At 41.2% G+C, this 26,590-nt stretch overlaps 1 protein-coding gene across 4 annotated transcripts in view; it reads left to right on the top strand.

Moving 5' to 3' along the window:
- CHN1 (chimerin 1) overlaps window positions 1-26,590 on the top strand; it is a 161,862-nt gene that overhangs the window by 34,066 nt on the left and 101,206 nt on the right. For 3 of the 4 annotated variants that reach the window (XM_073305918.2, XM_073305919.2, XM_073305920.2), the window contains exons 3-6: window positions 9,746-9,784; window positions 14,373-14,428; window positions 24,002-24,033; window positions 25,237-25,350. In XM_073305918.2, the coding sequence (XP_073162019.1) occupies window positions 9,746-9,784; window positions 14,373-14,428; window positions 24,002-24,033; window positions 25,237-25,350 (241 nt within the window). Of the gene's footprint in view, window positions 1-9,745; window positions 9,785-14,372; window positions 14,429-24,001; window positions 24,034-24,572; window positions 24,592-25,236; window positions 25,351-26,590 lie in introns of those variants that run through there. The other variant, XM_073305921.1, reaches the window with a different exon arrangement.

Raw genomic sequence — 26,590 nt, 5'->3', positions numbered from 1 at the left:
AAAACAGCTGTTTCTTACTGAGCTGTCCTAAGCTGGCAAATTATTAGATGTCAATGTGGCTTTAGGCCAGTGTTTCTCAAATGCACCATGAACTTTTCTTGTGACGACAGCCTCCTGGGCTGTGATGGGGGGGGGGGTGGGCAAAGCAGTGGCCCCTCTCCCAGAGCCGCCAGCAATGTTTGCGCCCTGCCTCCCTCTGAAGAGACAAACACTGGAGGTGCAGGAAGTTGGTGAATTCCTAACTTTCCTGGGGGTAGGGATGGCAGGCTTTGGGCTCCGTCCATGCGGTGGTAGGCTCTGGTTCCAGGCTCCGGCCCCAGGCTCACATCCCCTGCCATCATCCCTTGACCCCACTGCCTCCCTGCCCACCTCCCCATCCAGAGCTTAATTTGTCCCAGAGCTTGCCGGGACTGAGTAAGTCTGCTGTGAAAAGTGATATTAACAAACATACAGATATCACTTTTCACAGCAGAAGACTTACCAGCTAGCAAATCTTAGGAGGGGGAAAAAAAAAAGCTCAACCAAAAAAGCAAAAGAAACAACAACAAAAAGACAAGAACATACAAACCACCTTATTTGTGTTTCTAGTCTGTTTAGGTCCAGTAAAGAATAGAGACAAATGTAAATTATTTTTATTACTGAGTTGGAAAAATACCCTACACAAATAAATTACAACGATCTGGATATGTATATGTGCATATTTATTTTGTTTTTCTTAATGTTAATTAAGTATTTTAGGAAAAAGCGTCAGCGTGGTCACCAGCAAGAGTTGGCGGCTGCACTATGAAGCCACCAAAAGTTTGTTGTATGAACCCCTGCTTTAGGCTAGGATGATTTCAGAAATCACAGTGTTGTATTTCAGTAGCCTCTCCTCCACATATCCCCTTTTCTTTTTCTTCCTTCCTTTTCAGAGCAAGATTTTTGTAGACTTCAAAAATTGCCTGGATGAGGGAAATTTGTCAGTTTTTTTCTGATGCATTGCCATTTTAAAAACAAGACTTCTTGCTCCTTATGTTGCAATAACTAAATACTGTGCCTGTAAAGTTATCCTAGCTCTGGTTGAAGTGGCAAATTTACTAAAATGTGCTATGAGCATGATCCTAAAAACTGTTACTGAGTGTAACACTTTGAGTACTCAAATTGTCATCTGTAGGACTACACCCAGTTGTAAGGGTTTGCAGCGCCAGGTTAAATATTCAGATTAATTAAATATAAATTAACTAAAAAATACTGTAGAGGAAAAACATGATGCACAACTTGCAGAAAATGGTTTGATCTTATTATGAGAACTTTAGAGCAGAGTACAGGCATTGCACTGATAGGCATTATAGAAAAACCTGAGAGAGATTGACAGAGTAGAGTTTATATCATTAACTTAAAAACACTGTTGTGTTGGTGGGAACTTTTATATTTTGGGCCAGTTTTGCAGCACACTGTATCTCTGAATTGTGACTTAAAGAAACAGACCATGTCTGGCCTAAATTTTCAGTGATTAGTGATCTGGGTATCTTAATTTTTGGATGCCCAACTGGACACCTTAAAGAAAAAGCACCTGCCCTCTGAAAATCAGGCCTCTTCACAAAGTGTGCACCCAAAAATACTGTCCATATTTGGTCAGTATCGATAATTTTTTAAAAGATTTTAACAGTCCAATGCGGTGTTTAGACTTTATCTTTTTTTGTCGGCATGCAGCAGAGTAATTTTTATCATGTGCTAACAGCAACAGTACGCTGTTACAGACACAACTGGACACTATAAAACCTCTTCTTCACTATTGTCATTGTGCTGTGCTTGCTGCTACACTATTTTATATCTGAGAACATTTTTTAAAATTACAATAGAAATGACCTTTTGTTTTTCATTCCCAAATGTGGAATGTTCTCTGGGAACTCTAGCAGTGTTAAGGTAGTAAAGTATGCTGACAGATTTTTAAACAAAATACTTGTGCACAGCTGCAGAACATAAATCATTCCTTCCAGTTTCAGAATTTTATAAATTGTTGCTATGTGGAAGTTACCTCTGTTCTTGTTTGACTTGAACGAGATTTTTTTGTTGAGGCAGAAATATTGTTGCTTCTCAGTTTTGTAAACATAATGCCCTTAGTTGTAATGATTACATAGCTGTAGTACCTTCAAAAACAGTTTAAACAGCCAAGATATTTGTATTTCCATAATGGTCATCTCCCATTGTACAAATATTGGGGATGATGTTCTTTACTTGTCATTTATTTGTAAATAAAACTGATGCAAATGTTGTTTATAAAGTAGTAACAGTAAACCAAAAGCCAGCTAATAGTGTAGTAATATTCTTCTGGGAATAAGGGCCCATTATTTTTAGACATAGGTTTTGCCATTTTCCTCATGACATACAGTACAGTGCTTAGGGATCATGTTCCAGTGCTCCTACCATGCATCCCCTAACACGGCTTTAACTTAAAATAAAATAAAAATTAGAAATGGATATTCCTTAGCCCTGGTCTACACTAGGACTTTAGGTCGAATTTAGCAGCATTAAATCGATGTAAACCTGCACCCGTCCACACGATGAAGCCCTTTATTTCGACTTAAAGGGCTCTTAAAATCGATTTCCTTACTCCACCCCTGACAAGTGGATTAGCGCTTAAATCGGCCTTGCCGGCTCGAATTTGGGGTACTGTGGACACAATTCAACAGTATTGGCCTCCGGGAGCTATCCCAGAGTGCTCCATTGTGACCGCTCTGGACAGCACTCTCAACTCAGATGCACTGGCCAGGTAGACAGGAAAAGAACCGCGAACTTTTGAATCTCATTTCCTGTTTGGCCAGCGTGGCAAGCTGCAGGTGACCATGCAGAGCTCATCTGCACAGGTGACCATGATGGAGTCCCAGAATCGCAAAAGAGCTCCAGCATGGACTGAACGGGAGGTACGGGATCTGATCGCTGTTTGGGGAGAGGAATCCGTGCTATCAGAACTCCGTTCCAGTTTTCGAAATGCCAAAACCTTTGTCAAAATCTCCCAGGGCATGAAGGACAGAGGCCATAACAGGGACCCGAAGCAGTGCCGCGTGAAACTGAAGGAGCTGAGGCAAGCCTACCAGAAAACCAGAGAGGCAAATGGCCGCTCCGGGTCAGAGCCCCAAACATGCCGCTTCTATGATGAGCAGCATGCCATTTTAGGGGGTTCAGCCACCACTACCCCAGCCGTGTTGTTTGACTCCTTCAATGGAGATGGAGGCAATACGGAAGCAGGTTTTGGGGATGAAGAAGATGATGATGATGAGGTTGTAGATAGCTCACAGCAAGCAAGCGGAGAAACCGGTTTTCCCGACAGCCAGGAACTGTTTCTCACCCTGGACCTGGAGCCAGTACCTCCTGAACCCACCCAAGGCTGCCTCCTGGACCCAGCAGGCGGAGAAGGGACCTCCAGTGAGTGTACCTTTTAAAATACTATACATGGTTTAAAAGCAAGCATGTGAAAGGATTACTTTGCCCTGGCATTCGCGGTTCTCCTGGATGTACTCCCAAACCCCTTTGCAAAAGGTTTCTGGGGAGGGCAGCCTTATTGCGTCCTTCATGGTAGGACACTTTACCACTCGAGGCCAGTAACATGTACTCGGGAATCATTGTACAACAAAGCATTGCAGTGTATGTTTGCTGGCGTTCAAACAACATCCGTTCTTTATCTCTCTGTGTTATCCTCAGGAGAGTGAGATATAATTCATGGTCACCTGGTTGAAATAGAGTGCTTTCCTTCAGGGGACACTCAGAGGAGCCCATTTCTGCTGGGCTGTTTGCCTGTGGCTAAACAGAAATGTTCCCCGCTGTTAGCCACAGGGAGGGGGGAAGGTTGAGGGGGTAGCCACGTGGTGGGGGGAGGCAAAATGCGACCTTGTAACGAAAGCACATGTGCTATGTATGTAATGTTAACAGCAAGGTTTACCCTGGAAGAGTGTAGCCACTGTTTTATAAAATGTGTCTTTTTAAATACCGCTGTCCCTTTTTTTTTCTCCACCAGCTACATGTGTTTCAGTGATCACAGGATCTTCTCCTTCCCAGAGGCTAGTGAAGCTTAGAAAGAAAAAAAATGCACTCACGATGAAATGTTCGCCGAGCTCATGCTGTCCTCTCACACTGACAGAGAACAGATGAATGCGTGGAGGCAAATAATGTCAGAGTACAGGAAAGCACAAAATGACCAGGAGGAGAGGTGGCGGGCTGAAGAGAGTAAGTGGCGGGCTGAAGACAGGGCTGAAGCTCAAATGTGGCGGCAGCGTGATGAGAGGAGGCAGGATTCAATGATGGGGCTGCTGGAGGACCAAACCAGTATGCTCCAGTGTATGGTTGAGCTGCAGCAAAGGCAGCTGGAGCACAGACTGCCACTACAGCCCCTGTGTAACCAACCGCCCTCCTCCCCAAGTTCCATAGCCTCCACACCCAGACGCCCAAGAACTCGGTGGGGGGGCCTCCGGCCAACCAGCCACTCCACCACAGAGGATTGCCCAAGCAACAGAAGGCTGTCATTCAATAAATTTTAAAGTTGTAAACTTTTAAAGTGCTGTGTGGCATTTTCCTTCCCTCCTCCACCACCCCTCCTGGGCTACCTTGGTAGTCATCCCCCTATTTGTGTGATGAATGAATAAAGAATGCATGAATGTGAAGCAACAATGACTTTATTGCCTCTGCAAGCGGTGATTGAAGGGAGGAGGGGAGGGTGGTTAGCTTACAGGGAAGTAGAGTGAGCCAAGGGGTGGGGGGTTTCATCAAGGAGAAACAAACAGAACTTTCACACCGTAGCGTGGCCAGTCATGAAACTGGTTTTCAAAGCTTCTCTGAGGCGTACCGCGCACTCCTGTGCTCTTCTAACCGCCCTGGTGTCTGGCTGCGCATAACCAGCAGCCAGGCGATTTGCCTCAACCTCCCACCCCGCCATAAACGTCTCCCCCTTACTCTCACAGATATTGTGGAGCACACAGCAAGCAGTAATAACAGTGGGAATATTGGTTTCGCTGAGGTCTAAGCGAGTCAGTAAACTGCGCCAGCGCGCCTTTAAACATCCAAATGCACATTCTACCACCATTCTGCACTTGCTCAGCCTGTAGTTGAACAGCTCCTGACTACTGTCCAGGCTGCCTGTGTACAGCTTCATGAGCCATGGCATTAAGGGGTAGGCTGGGTCCCCAAGGATAACTATAGGCATTTCAACATCCCCAACTGTTATTTTCTGGTCTGGGAATAAAGTCCCTTCCTGCAGCTTTTGAAACAGACCAGAGTTCCTGAAGATGCGAGCGTCATGTACCTTTCCCGGCCATCCCACGTTGATGTCGGTGAAACGTCCCTTATGATCCACCAGAGCTTGCAGCACTATTGAAAAGTACCCCTTGCGGTTTATGTACTCGGCGGCTTGGTGCTCTGGTGCCAAAATAGGGATATGGGTTCCGTCTATAGCCCCACCACAGTTAGGGAATCCCATTGCAGCAAAGCCATCCACTATGACCTGCACATTTCCGAGGGTCACTACCCTTGATATCAGCAGATCTTTGATTGCGTTGGCTACTTGCATCACAGCAGCCCCAACAGTAGATTTGCCCACTCCAAATTGATTCCCAACTGACCGGTAGCTGTCTGGCGTTGCAAGCTTCCACAGAGCTATCGCCACTCGCTTCTCAACTGTGAGAGCTGCTCTCATCTTGGTATTCATGCGCCTCAGGGCAGGGGAAAGCAAGTCACAAAGTTCCATGAAAGTGCCCTTACGCATGCGAAAGTTTCGCAGCCACTGGGAATCGTCCCAGACCCGCAACACTATGCGGTCCCACCAGTCTGTGCTTGTTTCCCGAGCCCAGAATTGGCGTTCCACAGCATGAACCTGCCCCATTAGCACCATGATGCATGCACTGGCAGAGCCCATGCTTTCAGAGAAATCTGTGGCCATGTCCTGATCACTCACGTGACCGCGCTGACGTCGCCTCCTTGCCCGGTATCGCTTTGCCAGGTTCTGGTGCTGCATATACTGCTGGATAATGCGTGTGGTGTTTAATGTGCTCCTAATTGCCAAAGTGAGCTGAGCGGCCTCCATGCTTGCCTTGGTATGGCGTCCGCACAGAAAAAAGGCGCGGAATGATTGTCTGCCGTTGCTCTGACGGAGGGAGGGGCGACTGATGACACAGCTTACAGGGTTGGCTTCAGGGAGCTAAAATCAACAAAGGGGGTGTCTTTACATCAAGGAGTATTTCAGGCAGGACTTCACGGAGGGTTCCAATAAGAAATGGTGCACCTAAGTTATTGTTCTTATTGGAACAAGGAGGTTAGCCTGGCCTCTGATTGGTACATGGCTAGATTTACCTCGCTGCACCTTCTCTGTGAGTGACTGCAGTGTGACCTAGAGGAATGAGTCCCCTAGACGGGGGGGGGGGGAGCAAATGAATACAGAACAAATCTGGTCTATTTCTTGTTTTGATCCACTCCATCTGTCTTTTACATCTTTGGCTGGCAGCAGACGGTGCAGAAGGACTGCATGCCATCCACATCTCATGGCTGCTCGGCAGAAGATGGTACAGTACGACTGCTAGCCATCCTCATCTCTTGCCTGCCCAACAGAAGATGGTACAGTACGACTGCTAGCAATCCGTATCGCCTGCCTGCTCACCATAAGACGGTTCAATAGGGCTGACTGCAGGACTAAAGAGAATGACCTGGTCAAGTCACTCCAAATTTAGTCCCTGCGCCCATGTCTGCCCAGGCGCTCCCAGCCGACGTGGCCAGGAGCACCTCAGACATGACAATGACGGCTACCAGTCGTACTGTACCGTCTGCTGCCACAAGGCAAGGGGTTGCTGCTACTGTGTAGCAATGCCATACTGCGTCTGCCAGCACCCAGGAGACATAGGGTGACGGTTACCTGAGCGGTCTCCATGCTTGCCGTGGTATGGCGTCTGCACAGGTAACTCAGGAAAAAAGGCGCGAAACGATTGTCTGCCCTTGCTTTCACGGAGGGAGGGAGGGAACGGGGGCCTGATGATATGTACCCAGAACCACCCGCGACAATGTTTTAGCCCCATCAGGCATTGGGATCTCAACCCAGAATTCCAATGGGCAGCGGAGACTGCGGGAACTGTGGGATAGCTATCCACAGTGCAATGCTCCGGAAGTCAACTCTAGCCTCGGTACTGTGGAAGCACTCTGCCGAGTTAATGCACTTAATGCACTTAGAGTATTTTCTGTGGGGACACACACACTCGAATATATAAAACCGATTTCTAAAAAACCGACTTCTATAAATTCGACCTTATTCTGTAGTGTAGACATACCCTTAGTGTGTCTACTGATGATGATCTTTCAATGACACAGCATAAGGTGGACAGCTGAAAACCTCCGTGCTATTGTGAGACACGAGGCAGGCAACCACGAGATGGTAGCATGTCTGCATGATCTCTTGGGGATTTGGCTAATGGGATTTTGGGGATCTATTTATCTGACCCAGATGCTCACTGATTAATAACCATCTTAATTATAAATGGTCCTGATACCAAGGCACTTGAGGCACTCTATAAGCAATTAATATATGATAGTCATATATAGTAATTAAAATGTCACACAAGATAGATCATAAAAAGCCAGACAAAATGACAGCTATACAAATATGGTGGAAAGTGCAAGGTGGAGCAGTTACCATCCACAGCTGATAGCAATTAAAATAGAAAACATTCCTGAATTAGAAGTGTTTACAGATGTTTCTGAATGGGGAAGGGGTGGTTTAAGATAAATATCCACAGGAAGTAAGTGCCATACCCTAAGGGAATGCAAGCCTAAGACTTTCCCAGCCTCAAGTTCTATGGTAGAATCCCTGAAAGGTGGATGGATGATGCCAGAGTGAAGATGTCTGTCACTACAAGGCTCAAAGAAGAGGTCTCGAATGTAGTCAGATACATAGATTATACGGCCAGAATGGACCATTGTGGTGATCTAGTCTGACCTGAATAACACAGGCCATAGGACTTCCATGAATTAACTTCTGTTTGAACAAGCACACATCTTTTAAACAAACATCTTCTGATGATAGTCAGAAGTTAAGTGGGTATGTTTGAGGCATCAGACAGCATCAGTGCCAGCGGATATTTGCCTACCAAAGGTTCTGGTGTAGCAGAACACACTGCCATCTACACTCAAGTGTGGTTGTGTTTCATAGATCCTGCAACATGCAGAGTGCCACTGACTCCAATCAACTGCAATGGGAGGTGAGGTAGCTCATCATCTTGTAGGATCAGTAGCTCATGGGATCAAAACCAAAGTTAGGGGGTACCTGATAGGAGTAGAGCAGTGGTTCCCAGACTTGTTCCGCCACTTGTGTATTGAAAGCCCCTGGCGGGCTGGGCCGGTTTGTTTACCTGCCACATCTGCAGGTTTGGCCGATAGCGGCTCCCAGTGGCTGCGGTTCGCTGCTCCAGGCCAATGGGAGCTGCTGGAAGCGGCGGTCAGTACGTCCTTCAACCCGCGCTGCTTCCAGCAGCTCCCATTGGCCTGGAGCAGCGAACCGCGGCCACTGGGAGCCGTGATCGGCTGAACCTGTGGATGCAGCAGGTAAACAAACCGGCCCAGCCCACCAGGGGCTTTCGCTGCACAAGCAGCGGAACAAGTTTGGGAACCACTGGAGTAGAGGACTGGCACAAAGTGGCTGCAATGAGGGCCAGAATCTAGCCCTATTTTTTCACAGAACATTGTAACTTAAAACATCTGGTAAGCTGTCAGCAAGTCACAAGACAGACAGAACCTAGAAAACCAATTTATTTTTATGACAAACTCCAAAGTACACGACAAGAACTAAAGTTTGAGGTTTGCAAGATTTCCATTTGCAGACAAGCTCATGTGGTATCATTACAGCATCTGATAATTTTCCTATCTGGAGCTTGTACTCAGTATAAAAGGAATGCAAGTTTTTTGCAACTTCTTCAATATTACTTATATGCTGTGAAGTGTATCAGATTGCAAATCATGGATTAGCTGAGATCAATGTAATTAGAAGATTTGAAAAAGAAGAGCGATCTCAGTAGAATAAAGTTACAACATTGCTTCTTATACAGATTGATACCTTACAGTTCTCTTGCTTTCACAAATTTAGGGCCTGATTCTGCTAGCATTGACGTCTATAGGAGTTTGGCCTCTGATTTCAGTGGAAGAATGTGTAGTATCCCTTTACATAGTTTTTGCGCCCTCTTGAGACACCGTCTTCTAAAACAAACACAGAATACAGTAAACTCTACTAGAGAGCTCACAAACTATGGAAAGGGATACACGCAATTCCAAAACACTTCAGAGAAGGACTGGGTCATTAATAGTTGGAATGAAAGTTGATTGATCTGATCTTAAGTTAAATATCTTTAAGGAAATATTATTTTCTAATATAAACTTTTTTTAAAAAAGCATATTTAAAGAAAGCATTGTGCTTTTTCTTCCCAATTTTGTTCTTCTATTTATAGTAGCATTAGGGTTCTATGTAAATTGGCCATCTTGCCAAGTGGTATTCTATTGCTCTTCTTCCATCTTGTTTTGAAAAATACCTTTACAGATTTCTAAATAAAGAAGAGAAGAGTCTTTGTACTTGCATTCATTTTTTATACCTCCCTTTTTGTAGTTTTTAAAATGCCAATAGTATTAAAATATACTGCAGCTAGTTTTTTGTACAGTTATCTTGCTGAATTTATTAATGCTTCTGCTGGAATGCGTTTACCTTGTTTTTAATAGTGTATTTAGATAAGTGTCATTATTCTTTCAGATACTGATGAATACCGACCACCTGTTTGGAAATCTTACTGTAAGTATTCAAACAGATTTTTTTAAAAATGTTGATACAAAAACCTTTCATTTCTAGTGCTTTTACAACAATTGAAATATGTTTATCGAGATATAAGCTCAAGAAACATTGTGCATTAATATGAAGAATAGCAGGGAATGTTGTCATTTGGAGACACTTGCACTCCTTGATACCAAAGGCCAAGTGCAGCTGTACAGTCCCTGGGGTTGGATTTTGTAAACCTTGTTCACATGAGTGTTCCCATTAATGTCAATGAGACTACTTGCACAGGTATGGCCTGCTGGCGTAGTTCCTTAGGGCGTTAGTGACCTGGATTCTTGCATGTAAAAGCCTGATATCACATGGGAACATTTTAAGGCGCCTTAACCACATGCACCACTGGAGTTGAGACTAGAACTAGCTGAAAAAGTTTGTTCTGAATTTGCCGATTCAGCGAAATCAGGACATTTCACCAATGTTCTGATGGAATCCAGCCATGCAGACAGCTCTGGGACAAGAACTTCAGAGCTTCCTGGGTCTGCAGCTTCAGGGCAACCCATCAGGCTGCCTGCCCCAGAGCCAAGGGTCCATTCCCTCCCTTTCAAGGACAGTTTCAAAGTTTTTGGGTTTCGTTCCTAATCAAAATGAAACCAGATTTAGAAATATCTAAATCCTCCATGAAACAGAATTACCTTTCTACACACATTGTAACTGAGGCTGAAAGAGACTGAGATGAATGAACACAAGAAGTGATGCACTGGAAAAGGAAAAGTGAAACTGCTGTTAGGATGCCCCACCTGTAACTTCTGCTTCCTTGCCTGTATGCATAAGGGGGAGGCACTGGGCTTGGTGAAGCTGTGAAGGATTGGCAGAAAGAATCACCCTTTATTTAACAGCAGATTTTCAGAGTGAGTGTGTGGCTACACAACTACTTTTAAAATGCCTCTAACTCTACATTTTCTGACATATTTTTGAGGCTAGATGTCCTTCTGAGACCATGTCCAAAGACTAGAGCCAGCACGAGGCATAAGCAGACTAAGCAATTGCCTAGTGCCCCAAGCACCTCAAGGGACTCCCTATTAATTATTAGTATGTGTTGTATGTGTAGGGCCCCCCACAAACTATTCCTGCTTTGGGCCCCAAACGGGCTAGCAACAGCACTACCAAAGACACATTAAAGCAGCACTTAACATAATGAAAGTATTCACCTGTGTAAATTGGGACTTATGATCCAGCGTCCAAAAGAATGCATTTATTTCAAAATTACTGCACATCATAGAATCTGTTCTACTGAGTTTAAGGTTTTAAGTTTGTGTTAAACCTTTGACAAAAAAATTTATTATTTTTGAAGTGTAAGATGTTACTAAAGTTTATAGACACTGGATTAAAATAGTTCTTATCAACTGAAAATATATAATAGAGATGAGAGGAAGAAAAGACCTTTTGAATCATTTAGTTAATGACTTTGATAATGCAGGATTATTCTCTACAGCAGAGGTTCTCAAACTGGGGGTTGGGACCCCTCAGGGGATCGCAAGGTTATTACATGGGGGGCACGAGCTGTCAGCCTCAACCCCAAACCCTCCAGCATTTGTAATTGTGTTAAATATATAAACAAGTGTTTTAATTTATGAGGGGGATCGTACTCGGAGACTTGCTATGTGAAAGGGGTCACCAGTACAATAGTTTGAGAACCACTGCTCTACAGTATATATTCTAGGTCTAAATGCACAGAACTTCCATCTTTTCTGAAACATTCACTTTCAGTTTCCATGAGTCCTGCAGATATTGGATGTTTCTGTTACAACAGGCACTTACTTTGTAGACAGCATTGCCAACCCCAAACATTCAAAAATCATGAGTCGTGCCTCAAAACCCCCAAAACATTAGTGTTGGGTTTTTTTTACTTGCCATCTGGTTTCTGAGCATTTAAGATGAACTCAAGTAATAGTTTCAAGCTTTTCTCTGTTGCCATGAAGACTAGAAACTTAGATTTTTTTAAAAAATCCCAAAAGCTGAGATTCTTGTATAATCTCTAGTTTCCAGACGCTGAGCCTTTAACTAAAACATCTAATATTGTGAGACTCATGAGAAATTCAAGAGGGTTGACAACACTGCATAAGCCTTAAAATGTTAGCAACTTCAGAACCTTTTAAAACTTATTTTAAATTAATTGAAATGAATGAAAAATAAGCAGCAAGGATAGGGAAAAATGCTAAAGATTTTCTCCCAGCTGTCTTTGATCTTCTCTTTAGATAGTTTAATGTGAAGGAACTGAACATGAGTAACAATCTCCAACCCATTCAACTGCTGTCACATAATTGTGGTGGTTGGAACCTCAGTCTGCATGTGAACCTAGAAGCAATCTCTGTGTGTGGCTTTGAATCATAACTTATTACATTAGTGGCTTGCCATATGTCAAGCCAGTCACTTAAAATAAAGGCACTTCCACATAAAGTGACTTGAAGCAAGCTTTTGCCTTGTAGATGATGGTTAAAGAATAAAATTGGAGTACATTGTAGCTTTTATATTAAACATCATTAATCATAACAGCTGTTCACCTAGTGTTTGTCACCAAGTTTTGTATGTTTTGCTTTCAGTTGCAAATATTAATAATAAATCACAGTACTGTACCTTCTGTGAACTCAATGAACTCTGCCTTTTCGTTCATTTTATTTTACGCCCTCATCTATAATGAGGTGTCCAACCTTTACAACACCAAAGCCTCGTTGGCAGCTATCCCAGTAGCTAAAGCAACGCACATCATTTGTAAATGCAACTTATGTTTTTCATAAGTTTCCGTAATTAGAAGTAAGTGCACACAGTCATATTATTTGCTTGTGTTGCTGTCTCAATGAATGAATAGAAATGTCTTATTCGAGTTCACTAGGAATAGTAGCGGCAAGGAAACAGCAGCTGATAGCTTGGTTCTCATGCAGCAGTTATAGGAAAAGGATAGAGAGCACATTTTATAACTTGACAGACCACATAGTGTGTTCCTGACCTGCAAAGAATAAAAGGCACAGTCTTGGAAGGTCATCTTCAGAAAATCTTTCTAATGTTGATGTGAGGCAAGAAATGATTACCTTGAATTTTTTAGGGCTCTACGGAGCCTGTCACTTGTGACTATCCATCATCACATTTTCAAATCTAAAATTATCCATTCTCTTGCTCTGAATTTTTTCATATAAAATCTGAGCTAGTTCTCCACAAGTATCAGATTTGGATCAGGGAATAATTTCTTCATTTGTGGCATAAAATATTATTTTTATAGTGGAAACTGGGAGTAGTCCATCCTGAGGAAAATAAATGTTCATGCTGTACTTCCAATGAAAGTTGCTAATTTTACATTATTTTGCTGTTTTTTCATCACTTGCAAACATCACCTTTAATATCTCTGCAAAACAGTTTTTTAAAAGTGATGAAATAGTTTTTTTTAATGAAATCAAGATAAAAACGTTGCTCCTCCCTTTCCCCCCTTTGGAATAAGGATCTCTAGTGTGAATATTTATTTGTCATCTAACACTTAGCCATTTTCTCCATTGTGATTCTTATTTTCTTAGCATTTTAACGAAGTATGAGTGTCAGAAAAATAGTTATGGTCAAATGCCAAGCATAATAAAATAAAATCTCATTAGATAAACTAATTTATGTTCTTGTTACATGAAAGAAGTGACAGCACATGTTATCAGAGTCCTTTGCGGGTAATATTGTTTGAAAATTAATTTAATTTTAAGGGATTACATCTCTCAATGTCTATTTCAGAAAGAAATCTAATCAGATCAAAATTTTTGTAATGATAAAATAAGTATCAACAGCCTCATTTTTAAGGTGATTTGCCAAATCACACTACTTTAGAAGGAGGAGCTGAATGTCCCTCCTTTATAGCACAGTAGCATGTTACTATCATAAATTTACAACTTACTTTTTAAAATGCCTTGGTCTTGGTGAGGTTCAATTTTTAAAGGATAACAAAAATAGATATTTTGGTATTTGTACCCATTTTAAAATAGGTTACATTGTAGGCCTTGACTATGGGAAACTGCCCACTGAATGACCATAGGTTCACAGACATAAACGACATTTTGTTTGCTCAGAAAGGTTAGTGAACAATCATAAAGACAGAGGGCCTGATTCTACAAAGCTCTGAGTTTCTTCTTCAAGGTCCTGAAGAGCTTCAGTCCCAAGTGAAATCAATGGGAGTTGAAGGTGAGCAGCCCCTTGCAGGAGGTGGTCAGTGCCTTACAGCACTGACTGTGAATCCTCTTGCTGAAGACCAGAGTTGTAGAACCAACATGTTTTTGATGTATTGTGAAATGAAGTTTGCATTGATCATAACTTCTGTTATTTTCTGCCTAAGTCTAGCTTTTTTCCCACCTTGCCCAGTTATTACATAGTAATTAGTTAGTTAAATGAATTCTAATAGCGAGTGGTTTCTGATTCATTGTGAATCAATTATAATATCTTGGCTTATGTATCCCTCTGCACAAAATCTTGCAGTGAGTATTTTTTTTAATCAAAATTTAATGTTATAAAATGCATAATTTAACACAAACAATTCTGTGTTTAGCAGAAAACTGAAATATATTTAACTTCTGCCTTCTCTCAGTGTATCAGTTGCAACAGGAAGCTACCCATCCTAGAAGGATTACCTGCACTTTTGAGGTGGGTATTATAATGATCCAAAGCTTTACATTGTCCACAAACTCCAGATCCATCCACACACGCTACATTCTGAACAACTACTACATGGGAGACATGGAAGTATTATGTAGAGGGCAACTTGAATATATTGCTTTTGCTGAAGTTAAAGGGGCACCATCAACTGGAAATCTGGTTAATTTAAAATAAGAGTTAAAAAGATTTTCAGGTACCACATCTGCCCTCTGCAAAGACCTGGTTACTTTAGCAATTTTTATTTACAGTTACACTTTTCTATTTTTATAAAACATTTCTCTGTCCCCTCTTTTGTGTGAAAGATGCCCACAAACAGGGGAAACTGACTGTACAGGGCAAATACCAGGACTGTCCCTACATTATTAAATGCACATAATAAATACAGTGAAAGAACAGTGAATTCCTCCTCTCCTCCCAATCTTTCAGTAATAGTCACCAGAAGCATTACTGGCAATAGTAGCTAAAACAGACAGAAAGTGTGGGCCCTGGTGCTTCAGTTGTGGAATCCTATTGAAGCATAGGGAATACCCATCAGTGCAGAGGGTCAGCTCATATAGCTCAGATTGTAGGATCAGGACCTAAAGTGATACTGTCCCTTTAATGCTGTTTAACAAGACTAGCATTCTTTCGTAACTGTTTTGAAATTGTAGATTAAAATATAGGAGTGTTTTAATGGATATTGAACATCATGTCAGTAAGTTTTTATGCGTAACTCTATCCCATTGCTACATCTAGGAACTTGGGAAACATCAGTGTCAATTTTAAGAATGCTGAAATGTTGGGTTTGATTCATTAAATGATATTACAAAACACTGCTCATACTAAACCATTGCAAGTTATTGAATTGTTCAGATTTAATTGCAACAGTTTTATCATGCAACAAGAGAGAGGAAATTAATCTCTGGAATGTGTTTGTCATATTGACATAGCATTAAATATAATGGAGCATAGTACTGTCAGGGGCATTAATAGCTTATAGCTTAGATCACAAAGAGGATTGCTTTACTGACTTAAACAGGGATTTCTCTGTACTCTCTTTCAAATGCCCAACTGCAGTTCTTCCAAATAGTCTGTCAAGTTCTAGGATAAAAAATAGAGATTTAAGGGGAGTCAAATGCTTCATTTTAATGGAAACACCCTCATCTTCCATGATTAACCTGGCAGGTTTGCATTTTTGCAATAGATGTTTAGCTATAGTTGATCGCTCTTTCATGTAGCTATATCTTGATCAAGCGTGACAGACTAATTTTTTAATGGAACGTGTCTCAGCAAGAAAAATTAGTTTTAAAAAATGTTTTGTGCTGTTAATGAGTTTGCTAATAAGGAAACAACATCTAAGCTGTTATTGTTTCTGTACAGAAAGCTTACACATTAATATTGAAGTTGAGATTTTAATCACACAGAAATAATTACATTCACAGTTTTTATTTCCACTCAACCTTTCTATTTTTCCTTTCATGTATTCAACACAATAGGATTTTTTTGTGATATCACTCAAAATGACACACATTCATTTGGGTATGGTGCTTTTTTACTCCCTGCCTGTGGTGGGGTGGCTGCGCAGAACCCAGCCAATCAGGAAATGGCTCATTGGGAGAGCCAATCAAGAGAAGGCTTACTGGAGCAGCCCATATATAAAGGGCTGCTCAACAGAGCAAAGGCAGTCTCTTCTTGGAGGACAAAGGGAAAGAACTGTCTGCTGAGGAGCACCATAGATATTACAGTGCTGGGCAGAATAACGGAGCATTAGGGGAGCTCTTGGCCGACCATGGCCAGACTGAGGCCCTGAAGCAGGGCAGAGAAGGTGCTAGGGCTACAGGGGAAGTGGCCCAGGGAAAGTAGGCAGCAGGAATAGGAGGAGGGGCAGTAAGTGGCTGCCAGCTATAGGGTCCCTGGGCCAGGACCCAGAATAGCAGGCAGGCCTGGGTCCCTCCCGCTCTTTACCCATACTTGCCAATGAGGAGAGTGGCCTAAATTCAGACTGCAGTTTGCACCTGAAGTCAGGGGCTGGACTAGAAACTTTAGTTGGCTGCTGTGGCTAGCGGAAGGACTGAGGACTGCCTGTCCCCCGAAAGTGGGGAGACAGCAGGTTGGGGCACAGTCGGAGGACACCGCGGTCCGGGAGCACCGCGGGTTCAGATGGTGGAGACGGTGGAGGAAGTGGAAGGGATGACGAGCAAGACATCGCTAGTAAAAGGTGCCCTGGTGGTCCAAGAGAGCTAATTCCTAGCACAACTAGTAAGAGGTACCGCGGCGGTGGTTCTGCACCGTTACACTGCCCTAAACTGTTGTGTACTGTTGGTAGGTGTCAAGAAATAACTGCTGCTTTCCTCCCCAAAGGTTCCTGTGTTTCAGTGGTGGGTGAAATGCATCCAGTGTATATACATTTTAAGACTATAAAGCACTCTTGGCAGGCTAATAGTGTAGACTGTTACATTTATTTATTTTGATGAGCTGTATCTGACATTGCCCGGCATTGTCTGTTGGTGTAACGAAAGACCGTATTGTAATGCATATGGATACTATGATAATGGGTGCCACTCAGGTACCTAGACAGTATGGGAACCTGAACTATACATGTCCTAATTTTTGTGTAGTCAGCGTCTCAACTTTACTATTGATATGTGTAGCTTTCAGGATAAACTTCCCTTCTTAAATAAACAGAGAAATACGAAGTATGCAGGAATAGTGCAGCTGGAACTGCATGAAGAGGCCTTATAGAAAATAAAATAATGACTGCAGTTTGGTGCACAACATGTATGCTTCATGGACTTTTTTCCCCATAGTGGAGTGTTACCTATAATAATACAGAGGAGCTCTAGCCTAATAGATCTCTCAGGAGCACAGCACATGCCAATTTGGCTGCAGGCTGGTGTTTCTGTTAACGATTAATGCCCTGGGAAATGAGAGATCATGAGCAGGAGTCATGCAAAGATCTCCTTTATCATATTAGCAATACCACTAGACTGCCAAGGCAAGATATAAAAGATATTAAGTCATATACTATAGATAAACATTTTGGCATCTGTTTCAATTGCAGTAGTAGAACAAGCCTAGAACACCAGCTGGTCATTCATTCAAATTCTAATCAGATCCATACTTGCATTATTTTTAAAATCGGACAAGATCAGGCCAATTCATACTGGGGGGATCTTCAGGCATCCGGATGCTGCCACTTCAGTTACAATTTACCTTTACTTAATTTTCTCATCCCAAGATGTATGTATATCGTTGCAGTATCATTGAGTTTACACATTAGTTTTAACATTTTATAAGTTATTGTACAGGTGGCAAATTGCAATTCGTGGTTATTTTAGGAAGAAATAGGCTGGAACTGAGCAGTTCTAACCTTGAATTACTGATGCAAGTTCTAGAGGGTATGTAGGTTTACTATAGGTTTCAGAGTAGCAGCCGTGTTAGTCTGTATCTGTAAAAAGAAAAGGACTACTTTTGGCACCTTAGAGACTAACAAATTTATTAGAGCATAAGCTTTTGTGAGCTATAGCTCACTTCATCGGATGGTGAAGTGGAAAAGAGAGATTTTATGTACACAGAGAACATGAAACAATGGGAGTTACCATACAGACTGTAACAAGAGTGATCAGGAAAGGTGAGCTATTACCAGCAGGAGAGCGGGGCTGGGGGCGGGACCCTTTTGTAGTGATAATCAAGGTGGGCCATTTCCAGTAGTTTACAAGAGCAGTAGGAGGGGAAATAAACAAGGGGAGAGAGTTTTACTTTCTGTAATGACACATCCACTCCCAGTCTTTAGTCAAGCCTAAGTTAATTGTATCCAGTTTGCAAATTAATTCCAATTCAGCAGTCTCTCCTTGGAGTCTGTTTACTATATAGTATCTAGAAAAGTCTCCGGGTTTAATCCTGTACTTGTAAAGTCTGTCAGACTCAACAGAGATGAGTGTTTGTACAATCACTTGTGAACATTCATAACACAAGGTTTCAGAGTAGCAGCCGTGTTAGTCTGTATTCACAAAAAGAAAAGGAGTACTTCATTGGATGAAGTGAGCTGTAGCTCACGAAAGCTTATGCTCAAATAAATTTTTTAGTCTCTAGGGTGCCACAAGTACTCCTTTTCTTTTTGCAAATACAGACTAACATGGCTGCTACTCTGAAACGCCCATAACAATGTTTTTCATTACAAGTACTGAACATACTGTGCAGCTGAGCCACAGCTGAAGTGAAAATATATTCAGTGAGTAGAAACGTGTTTATCCTTTTTCTGTGGTCTAAGCTCCTCCTGCTAGTGCTGAGCTTTGATCTGCTCTTTCTCAGCTGGGTTTCTATTAGCAGCCATGAGTGAGGGAGCGGGGAGCAGAATCTTCTAAGTAATTGAATAGTTCTGTTGTATAAGTAATTTTATGAATATTAGGAAGAGAATCCTAGTCCAAAGAACATCAGAGATTAGGGGGAGGGAGTAATATGTAATTTGGTATGGTATTAATTATGTTATTCCTCTTGTTGAAATAAGCAGGATGATTAAAGAAAAAGGTACTTGCCAAAGAGTAATTGGAAATCACACCATAAATAATGACAGGTTTCAGAGTAACAGAGTAATAATGTTTATTCAAGGTGCAAAGGCACATGCTGCTACAAGAGATAATGTAGAGAGACATTACCAGCAAATAACCCAGTAACTTGAAAATGGTACTAAAATACTCCAACTATCCACTCTAACTCTGCTGAGGTCAATGGGTAATGTCAGGATAAAGGACTGGAGAATCAGCCCTTGGTTTTTTGGTTATGTGATGATGCAGCACAGCTGAGGCAGTTAACACTATAGCATTTTGAGTGAAAATAGCATTGTGAGTTAGTGCTGTAAATACTTAAGGATCTTTGAATTCTACATCAGATTCATACTGTGATTATAATATGAAATGTCGGTGCATTGTCCAAAGCATATTGTGGTTGCCTCTCTGGGCTGTGTGTGCATGCACGTGTGTGCCCATGAATATATATGTATAGTTAGAATCCGTCTTCAGGGTGCCCCTTGCTGTCACAGCAGGGCACCTCACAATGAATTTAAAATAATCATATGTGAAAGGATATCAAGCCAGCCAAATGATTGAGTTAATTAAAATTACTGCCCTTTTTCGCCTCATAATAAGACTCCATCCTAATCTCGTGCTAATGGCTAACAAGCCTGACTGAGCAGCATATCTAAATACCCTTGTCAAAGCAGCCTCTATGGGTAGCTAAGAAGCATTTGATCACACTGAATGGCGGTATTTAATGTAAGTTGTTAAATTTAATCTTCAAGATGAGTTCATATGAATGAGCTTCACCCTAGGTGACTTCCCAAGGCACTGAGGACATTTCAGAATGACACAGTCAAGTGTCAGAATGGTAGCCGTGTTAGTCTGTATCAGCAAAAAGAACAAGGAGTCCTTGTGGCACCTTAGAGACTAACAAATTTATTTATTTACGGTCAAGTGTGAGGCGCATGCCAGGTCTACACCATTTATCTATTCACCCACTTCAGTTTTATTAGCCACACACCATAGTTTAGGGGAAAATATAGAAACAAAACCAGAGCAGGACCATAGTGACTTGTGTGTTACAGTGCCTAGAACAATGGGGCCTAAATCCTTCCTGGGCTCTCTGGGCTCTACTACAGTACAAATAATAATAATAGTTGACAACAAATACCACATGGGTACCACTGTTATTTTCCATTCTAAGTACAGGGAAAGTGTGCTATCTCTCATACCACAGAGTAGTAACTGTGGGTAAATGCTGACTTTAAAAAAAAAAAAGTACTAATTAGAACTGTGAGAATAACTGATTTTTCAGTTCACTGGCAGTTCCAAAAAATAAAATAAATTCTGTTTGGGTCAAACGGGGGAAAAAAAAGTCCAGAATTTCCAGCACATTGAAAAAGGCGTTTCGAACCTATCATGTCATTCCCACATTCTCTTTCTGGCCCAATGACTATTCAAGTATTTTATAGAAAGTGGAACAGCTTCAATAGCAGAAACTGAGAGACCTCCATCCCAGAATCCCCTGTAGCATGGTGGTTAGGACACTCACCTCGGCAGGGGACACCTGGATTCCAGTCCCTGCTTCAGTGAATATTTAATTATTTTTACAAAGTGGGACAGCTTCAACAGAAGACATTGAGAGACCCCCATCCCCAGCATACTCCATCACCCAGGACACTCACCTAAGATGTGGGAGACCTTGGTTCAAGTCCCTGCTCCAGAGCATCCCCATCCCACCTCATTCTTATGCATCGTGCCAAAATACTCTTGCTGATGTAGCCCAAGACACTGAAATGTTTCTTTTTTATTATATGATTCATTTAAACATTTCTGAAGTTTTCTCTTTTTTTCATTTTTGACTAAAACAAATTGTCAAAATCGACACGTATTTGCAGAATGTTTCAGTCTTCCCAAAGCTGCATTTTTCGGAGGAAAAAAATGCTGGCCAAAATTTTTTGCCTAGATATAGAACTGACATAAAAAGTCTTTGCTAATACAAGAATCAACTTTTATGAACCCTGTACAAACCATTGCTATGATTATTGAAATGATAAGGCAATTTACAAACTACTCTGAAAAATTTCTGAAACTCAAGGAAATTTAGCACTGACATTTACTTGGATGCAAGAAAAAATGAAGTCGTGGGGGACACATCTTATGCCTCATGTTAAATAAAATTTTCAATTAAGTGGCCCAGAAATACTGCAAAAAGCAAAAGACATTATGCGGAGATGGGGCACAGTTGGACTGACCTTTCTAGCAAGAATAGATTTAATTAAAATGATCCTTCTCCTTCAGCTGCTTCATTTTATTATGGCAATATCCATATTTCATCTCAGAAAGTAAGTGGCTCCAATCTTGGAAGGCATGATTTTGCTCCTTTACATGAGGGTTGAGAAGAGTGAGAATAAGCATCATGAAACTCCATCGTGGAGAGCAAAAAGGAGGGTTAAACTTACCAAATCTGTATAGTTACTTTGTCAGCTAACTTTAGCTATCCACGGATCTGTATTGACCAGGATGACATACATGGTGACTCAAAGAAATAGTGTTTCAGGAACTTTGTGGTATCAAAAGAAACTTTGCAAAAGATCATGGCAAGGTCAAACAGTGCTGCCAGTTCTGATGCACTTAATGGCAATATCAACTAAATTATGAAAAATGCTACGTGCTGACTAAAGAGATATGCCTGTGGGGAAACCTTTATGATAATACTCATAGTAAACATTGCAGAAAATAAGAGGCATATAATTTCCTGACCTGCATTATATACTTGGCCTACAATAGTACAGTAATACATACAAATCAACTCTATTCCAAAGGCACAATCCAGCTGCTGCTAAAGTCAATGGAAAGACTCCCATTGATTTCAGTGGGAGTTGGGTCAGGCCCTAACTGAATACATTCAAAATAAACAACAAAAAACCAATACAATAGGATGGGGTAATGAGACAACATGGGAGGTTATAAAGAAACAGGCATGTAAATTAGGTGGGCTCAGTTTATCTCCAGTCCTGAATGGGTTCCCATTGTGCTAGATGCTGTACAAACACTCAGTGAAAGATTTCAGAGTAGCAGCCGCATTAGTCTGTATTCGCAAAAAGAAAAGGAGTACTTGTGGCACCCTAGAGACTAACCAATTTATTTGAGCACAAGCTTGTGCTCAAATAAACTGGTTAGTCTCTAGGGTGCCACAAGTACTCCTTTTCTTTTTACTCAGTGAAAGGTAGCCCCTGTCCAAAGAGCTTACAGCCTAAATGAAGAAAAGTGGATGGAACAGTTTTGAAGTGAGGGCAGCCAGGCCCAGGTTCAGAGCAGTGGTAATTTGTCCTTTTAATTTATCATCCAGCAAAGTAAAGTCCCACACCCAGTCTGAGTGCCTGTAGTTACTCTCTAGCTGAGTTTTGCTTTGACAGTTTGCACTAATCTTCTGCCACTTCACATTCTCATCTTGTTTGCACACTCAGATTTTATTGTGATTTGGATATTTTCTTGGAGTGCCATGTTGGCCATTAATCCCATGACAGGTATCTAAATTTTTTTAAGGTACTTATACAGAGTTTTTATGCACAGTATTTCTGTGTGTGTGTGTGTTTAATGCTTTCATCTTCTCTACTTTCATATTGCTCCGAAAGTATAAAATGAAGTGGTTTGCCTGGCAGGAGGAGGGAAATTAGTACCTCATCCTACAAAGTTTTATGCATGTGTTTGCCTTTAGGCATGTGAGTAGTCCAACTCAGATCAAGGGGGCTACTTGCATGATTAAAGTCAAGCATTTCTTTGCAGAATAGAGTCCTAATTTTGCTTCTCTAGTAATACAGGCTTTCTGTTGTAATCTAGTCAGAGGTATAAAGCAAGTCGCAAGACTGTGGTTACATAAGTCAACTCTTGTTTCTTCCATTATAAGCTGTATTCTACATCTAAATTAATATATATGCACCAATGATTATAAAGTGCACACTTTAAAACATTATTGATCACTTCAATAATGAACACTGATTTTCTAAACTGATCAACCATCAGAATAGCTCTTTATTTCCTGTGACTGTGGAAGTATTATTGTTGCTAGACTCTGCATCATATTTAATATTTGACATCTCAGACATTTAAAGATGCCATTTAAATGGCATCTCAACGACAAGGGTGAAATATTTATTTTAGTTTGCTTGACATTTCCCTGAAAAGATGTGGGGATGAAACTGAAGCAGAAATATACTGTGAATATTTTGTGCTTGATTATAGCTGGATCATCAGTGACTGCTCTGGTTAAGGTTGCATAACTGTTGAATTCTAAGCCCAAAGGATTTCCCAGTTCTATAGTCAGAGGAATGATGGTCTTGGGGTTAAGGCACTGCATTGGGATGCACGTTCAGATTGTCAACTGTTTGGGGCAGAGACTGTCTCGTACTATATGCTTGTACAGCAACTAGTCCAAAAGGGTCTTCATATTGGTGGGGCCTCTAGGTGCTATTGTAATACACAAATATGAAAGTTTTGGGTGCACAAGATATGCAAGACTTGTATAATAACATTTCACTTACCACTGAAATGTAGCCACCTCTCAGGTGAAATACGGCAGTGGTTTAACAGTGCACGCAACACTTGAAGAAACTTTAGAAGAGCAAGATGACTTGTAAATTGAAGATTTTTAAAAAATGTGTTTCTAGATTATCACACGCACTAATGCCAAGAAAAAATGGCATGTATCATTTTTTTAAAATTTGCAATTTGGGCATAAAGTAGTTGGACAAAGTTACTTATGTGGCTTAGAAAAGCACCAGCATGCACGTGGTTTCAAGAGACTCTCCATTTCAGCATTTAAATAGGGTGTTTCCTCAGGTTGTGTTTAGATTGTTTCAGAGTGTAGTGTTGGACCTTTCAATGTGTCTTCTTACGCTGTACCCACTGGAAAAGTAATGTAGTACTGAGTGATTCTTGTCCTTTCCCTTCAGATACACCATATGTTCTCTCCTATTTTTTAAAAAGTTGTTTTATACAAGGTGTTCATTATGTGGCGTTTCTTCTGCAAGTAAAATATTTAAAATGTTGTTTGTTTTTTCAATAGGTAGAGAACAGACCCAAATATTATGGAAGAGAGTAAGTAATGTGCTGCTGTGAATCACTGAGTCTAATGTGAGTGGGTGTCAGCTCATGTTCAGTGTTGAGTAAAGGTGCTGCAAGTGTACCCCATGGCCTTTTCATCTCCTCTCTGTGTTTAACACCACAGGAATGTGGGGCTAGCTGTGCTAATGGTTTTAATTTGCAGGTCATTTTGCCTTGCAAAGTGGTGACTCTGCAGTAGCCTACCCTCTTGGCTGTTCAGCATACTGTATGTGGAACCTTGTCAAGGTCACGCATTACATTTTGATGTGTACATCTTGAGTGATCACTGTGAAATTCTGCTCTGTCCTGTTTCTGCCAGTCTGCTTGTTGGGCATGTGCAGCAAGGAACTTTGCTCCACTTAATCACACTACTCTTGCTTCCCTGCAAACTCTAATTTGGGTATGGCATTTTGCCCACCTCACATCACCCCTGCAGTGTCAGATGGATACGGTATTCTTCAGTTCTGCATTATCTGGGAAAGTAGAGTGCTGCTGTGCTTCACAGGGGTGGTTGGCTGTTTCCACCCCAAAGATGGAGGTGCTGCAATGAGTGTGAGTGTGTGTGTGTGTAAAACTCTCTTTGGGGCCATTTGAAATGCCAAATGCTATTAAAAATTCACATTATCATTTGTATTTCCCTGTCCTCCATTTCACTGCATTAAGCAAAAATATTGTATGTTTGTGTTTATTTTGGTATCAGTGTATGTAAATTGTGCACTTTCTTATGCAGATTATTAGTCAGATTAAATGGATCACTTGAGCCCCTGGCAAACTAGCAAACTGTCCCTCTGTATTGGAAAGTGTGAGTACCCCTAGCATAGAATATTAAGCTAATGGGTGACATGGACACTCGTCTATTAAACTAATGTAAGATATCCATATTATGAAAAGAATGCACTTGTTCTGTAAAGAAAGAGTGTTCTTCCCATGCTGTCCGTTAAGTGATTTTGACGGCTAAAGCCTACCAGCCGCAAATAATCATGCTGGCCAAATGCCAAGCAGAGAGAGAAATTAACATAATGAATAGGTTCCTGCTAATTACTGTAGTTTTTATGGAAGCTTGTTTTAAAAAGCCATGGGTTTTTGTTTTTTGTTTTTCTTTTTCCTTAAAAACAAACAAAGGTGTGGTCTAAGATTGAAAAACAGTGTGTTTTGAAACAGCTTTGATTGCTAATAAAAATGAGTGTTGTTTGTTAGATTCCATGGTATGATCTCAAGAGAAGAAGCCGACCAATTATTAAGTGTTGCAGAGGGAAGTTATCTCATTCGTGAAAGCCAACGGCAACCAGGAACCTACACTTTGGCATTAAGGTTGGTAATTACCATTTTATTTTAAAAGTTATAGAATGTTTGTGACTATCTCATTGTGGTGCTAAGATGAACTATTATTTAATTCCTTTAGAGAATTTTTTGTAATAGTGACCATTTAATGACATTGTATTTTTGTGGCCGGGTTACTGTTCAGTATCTTCAAAGTACTTTAAATCTTTCAGTGTGAGATTAATGTCTTGGGTTTGAAATACTGGGATAACTGTCTATGGCCGATTGGTTTTATTTTACTATAGATTTTCCCTCCTTCTCTCTTTTCCCATTGCCCTTCAGTTGTGTCCATAGACGCCACATCTGGATATTGAAAATGGAGATGGAGAAGAATTAGATAGTTCCTTTGTGATCCCATGTGACTAAACCCAACTTTGTATTTATTTGGTATCCAGGTCCTGTGGATCTCCCTCTTAGGCTGTGGGGAATCCTTTAGCAATGGACGGGCTTCGCCCGCCTACTTCCCGGATCCCAGTAGGATCAAGATTGGTGACCTGTTGTAGGAGAGTAGCTGGTTGTCCTCCAGTGACTCATGAAACTACTCATACAGCCTGTGTGCCAGTCTAATCTGGCCTGTGAACTAGTGTCTATCCTTGAACAGTTGTGTGCCAACTGGGTGTGAATGCATGCCACCACCTCTATACAGCTATGAAAACTCAATCAGATTGTTTCCTAACTGAAATAGTTACAGAATGACTTTTACAGTTTTTTAGCTTTGTCATTTTATTGTTCTCAGAGATAGTATGTGAAATGAATTGACTCTTCAGTTCTACATAGTTTAACTGAGTATAGACCAGATCCAGGAAAACATTTAAGCATATGCTTAACTTTAAGCACACGAGTAATCCTTCAGTAAGACTACTCATATTAAAAGCAGGCATATGCTTTCCCATATCAGCACCAGCTTTTCCATATCAGTGGTCACACATCGTTTTTCTCATTATCACTGTACAGCTGAAAGGCTTCTGAAGCTAATAAGAGAAAAACAAATCTTACAAATCTGAGTTTTAATTAATTTCACTGTGCGGTACTGTAAAGTGTTTTCCCTTTACTTCTTTAGTAGCTTTGGGTCCAGTACTGTAAACTGTACTCACATTGAGGCCGATAGTAAGCACTACTCAATGGGACTGCTCAGATGAGCAAGCGCTATGCAGTGTGAGGAAAGGTTGCAGAATTAGCCCCTTCGTTATGTTGAATCCTGCATCCCATATTTCACAGAGGGGAATAGAGA

Source organism: Lepidochelys kempii, chromosome 11, assembly GCF_965140285.1.
Source record: "Lepidochelys kempii isolate rLepKem1 chromosome 11, rLepKem1.hap1, whole genome shotgun sequence".
Classification (NCBI taxonomy): Eukaryota; Metazoa; Chordata; order Testudines; family Cheloniidae; genus Lepidochelys; species Lepidochelys kempii.
Note: the sequence above shows the minus strand (reverse complement) of the source record. Positions and strands in the feature narration are given on the sequence as shown.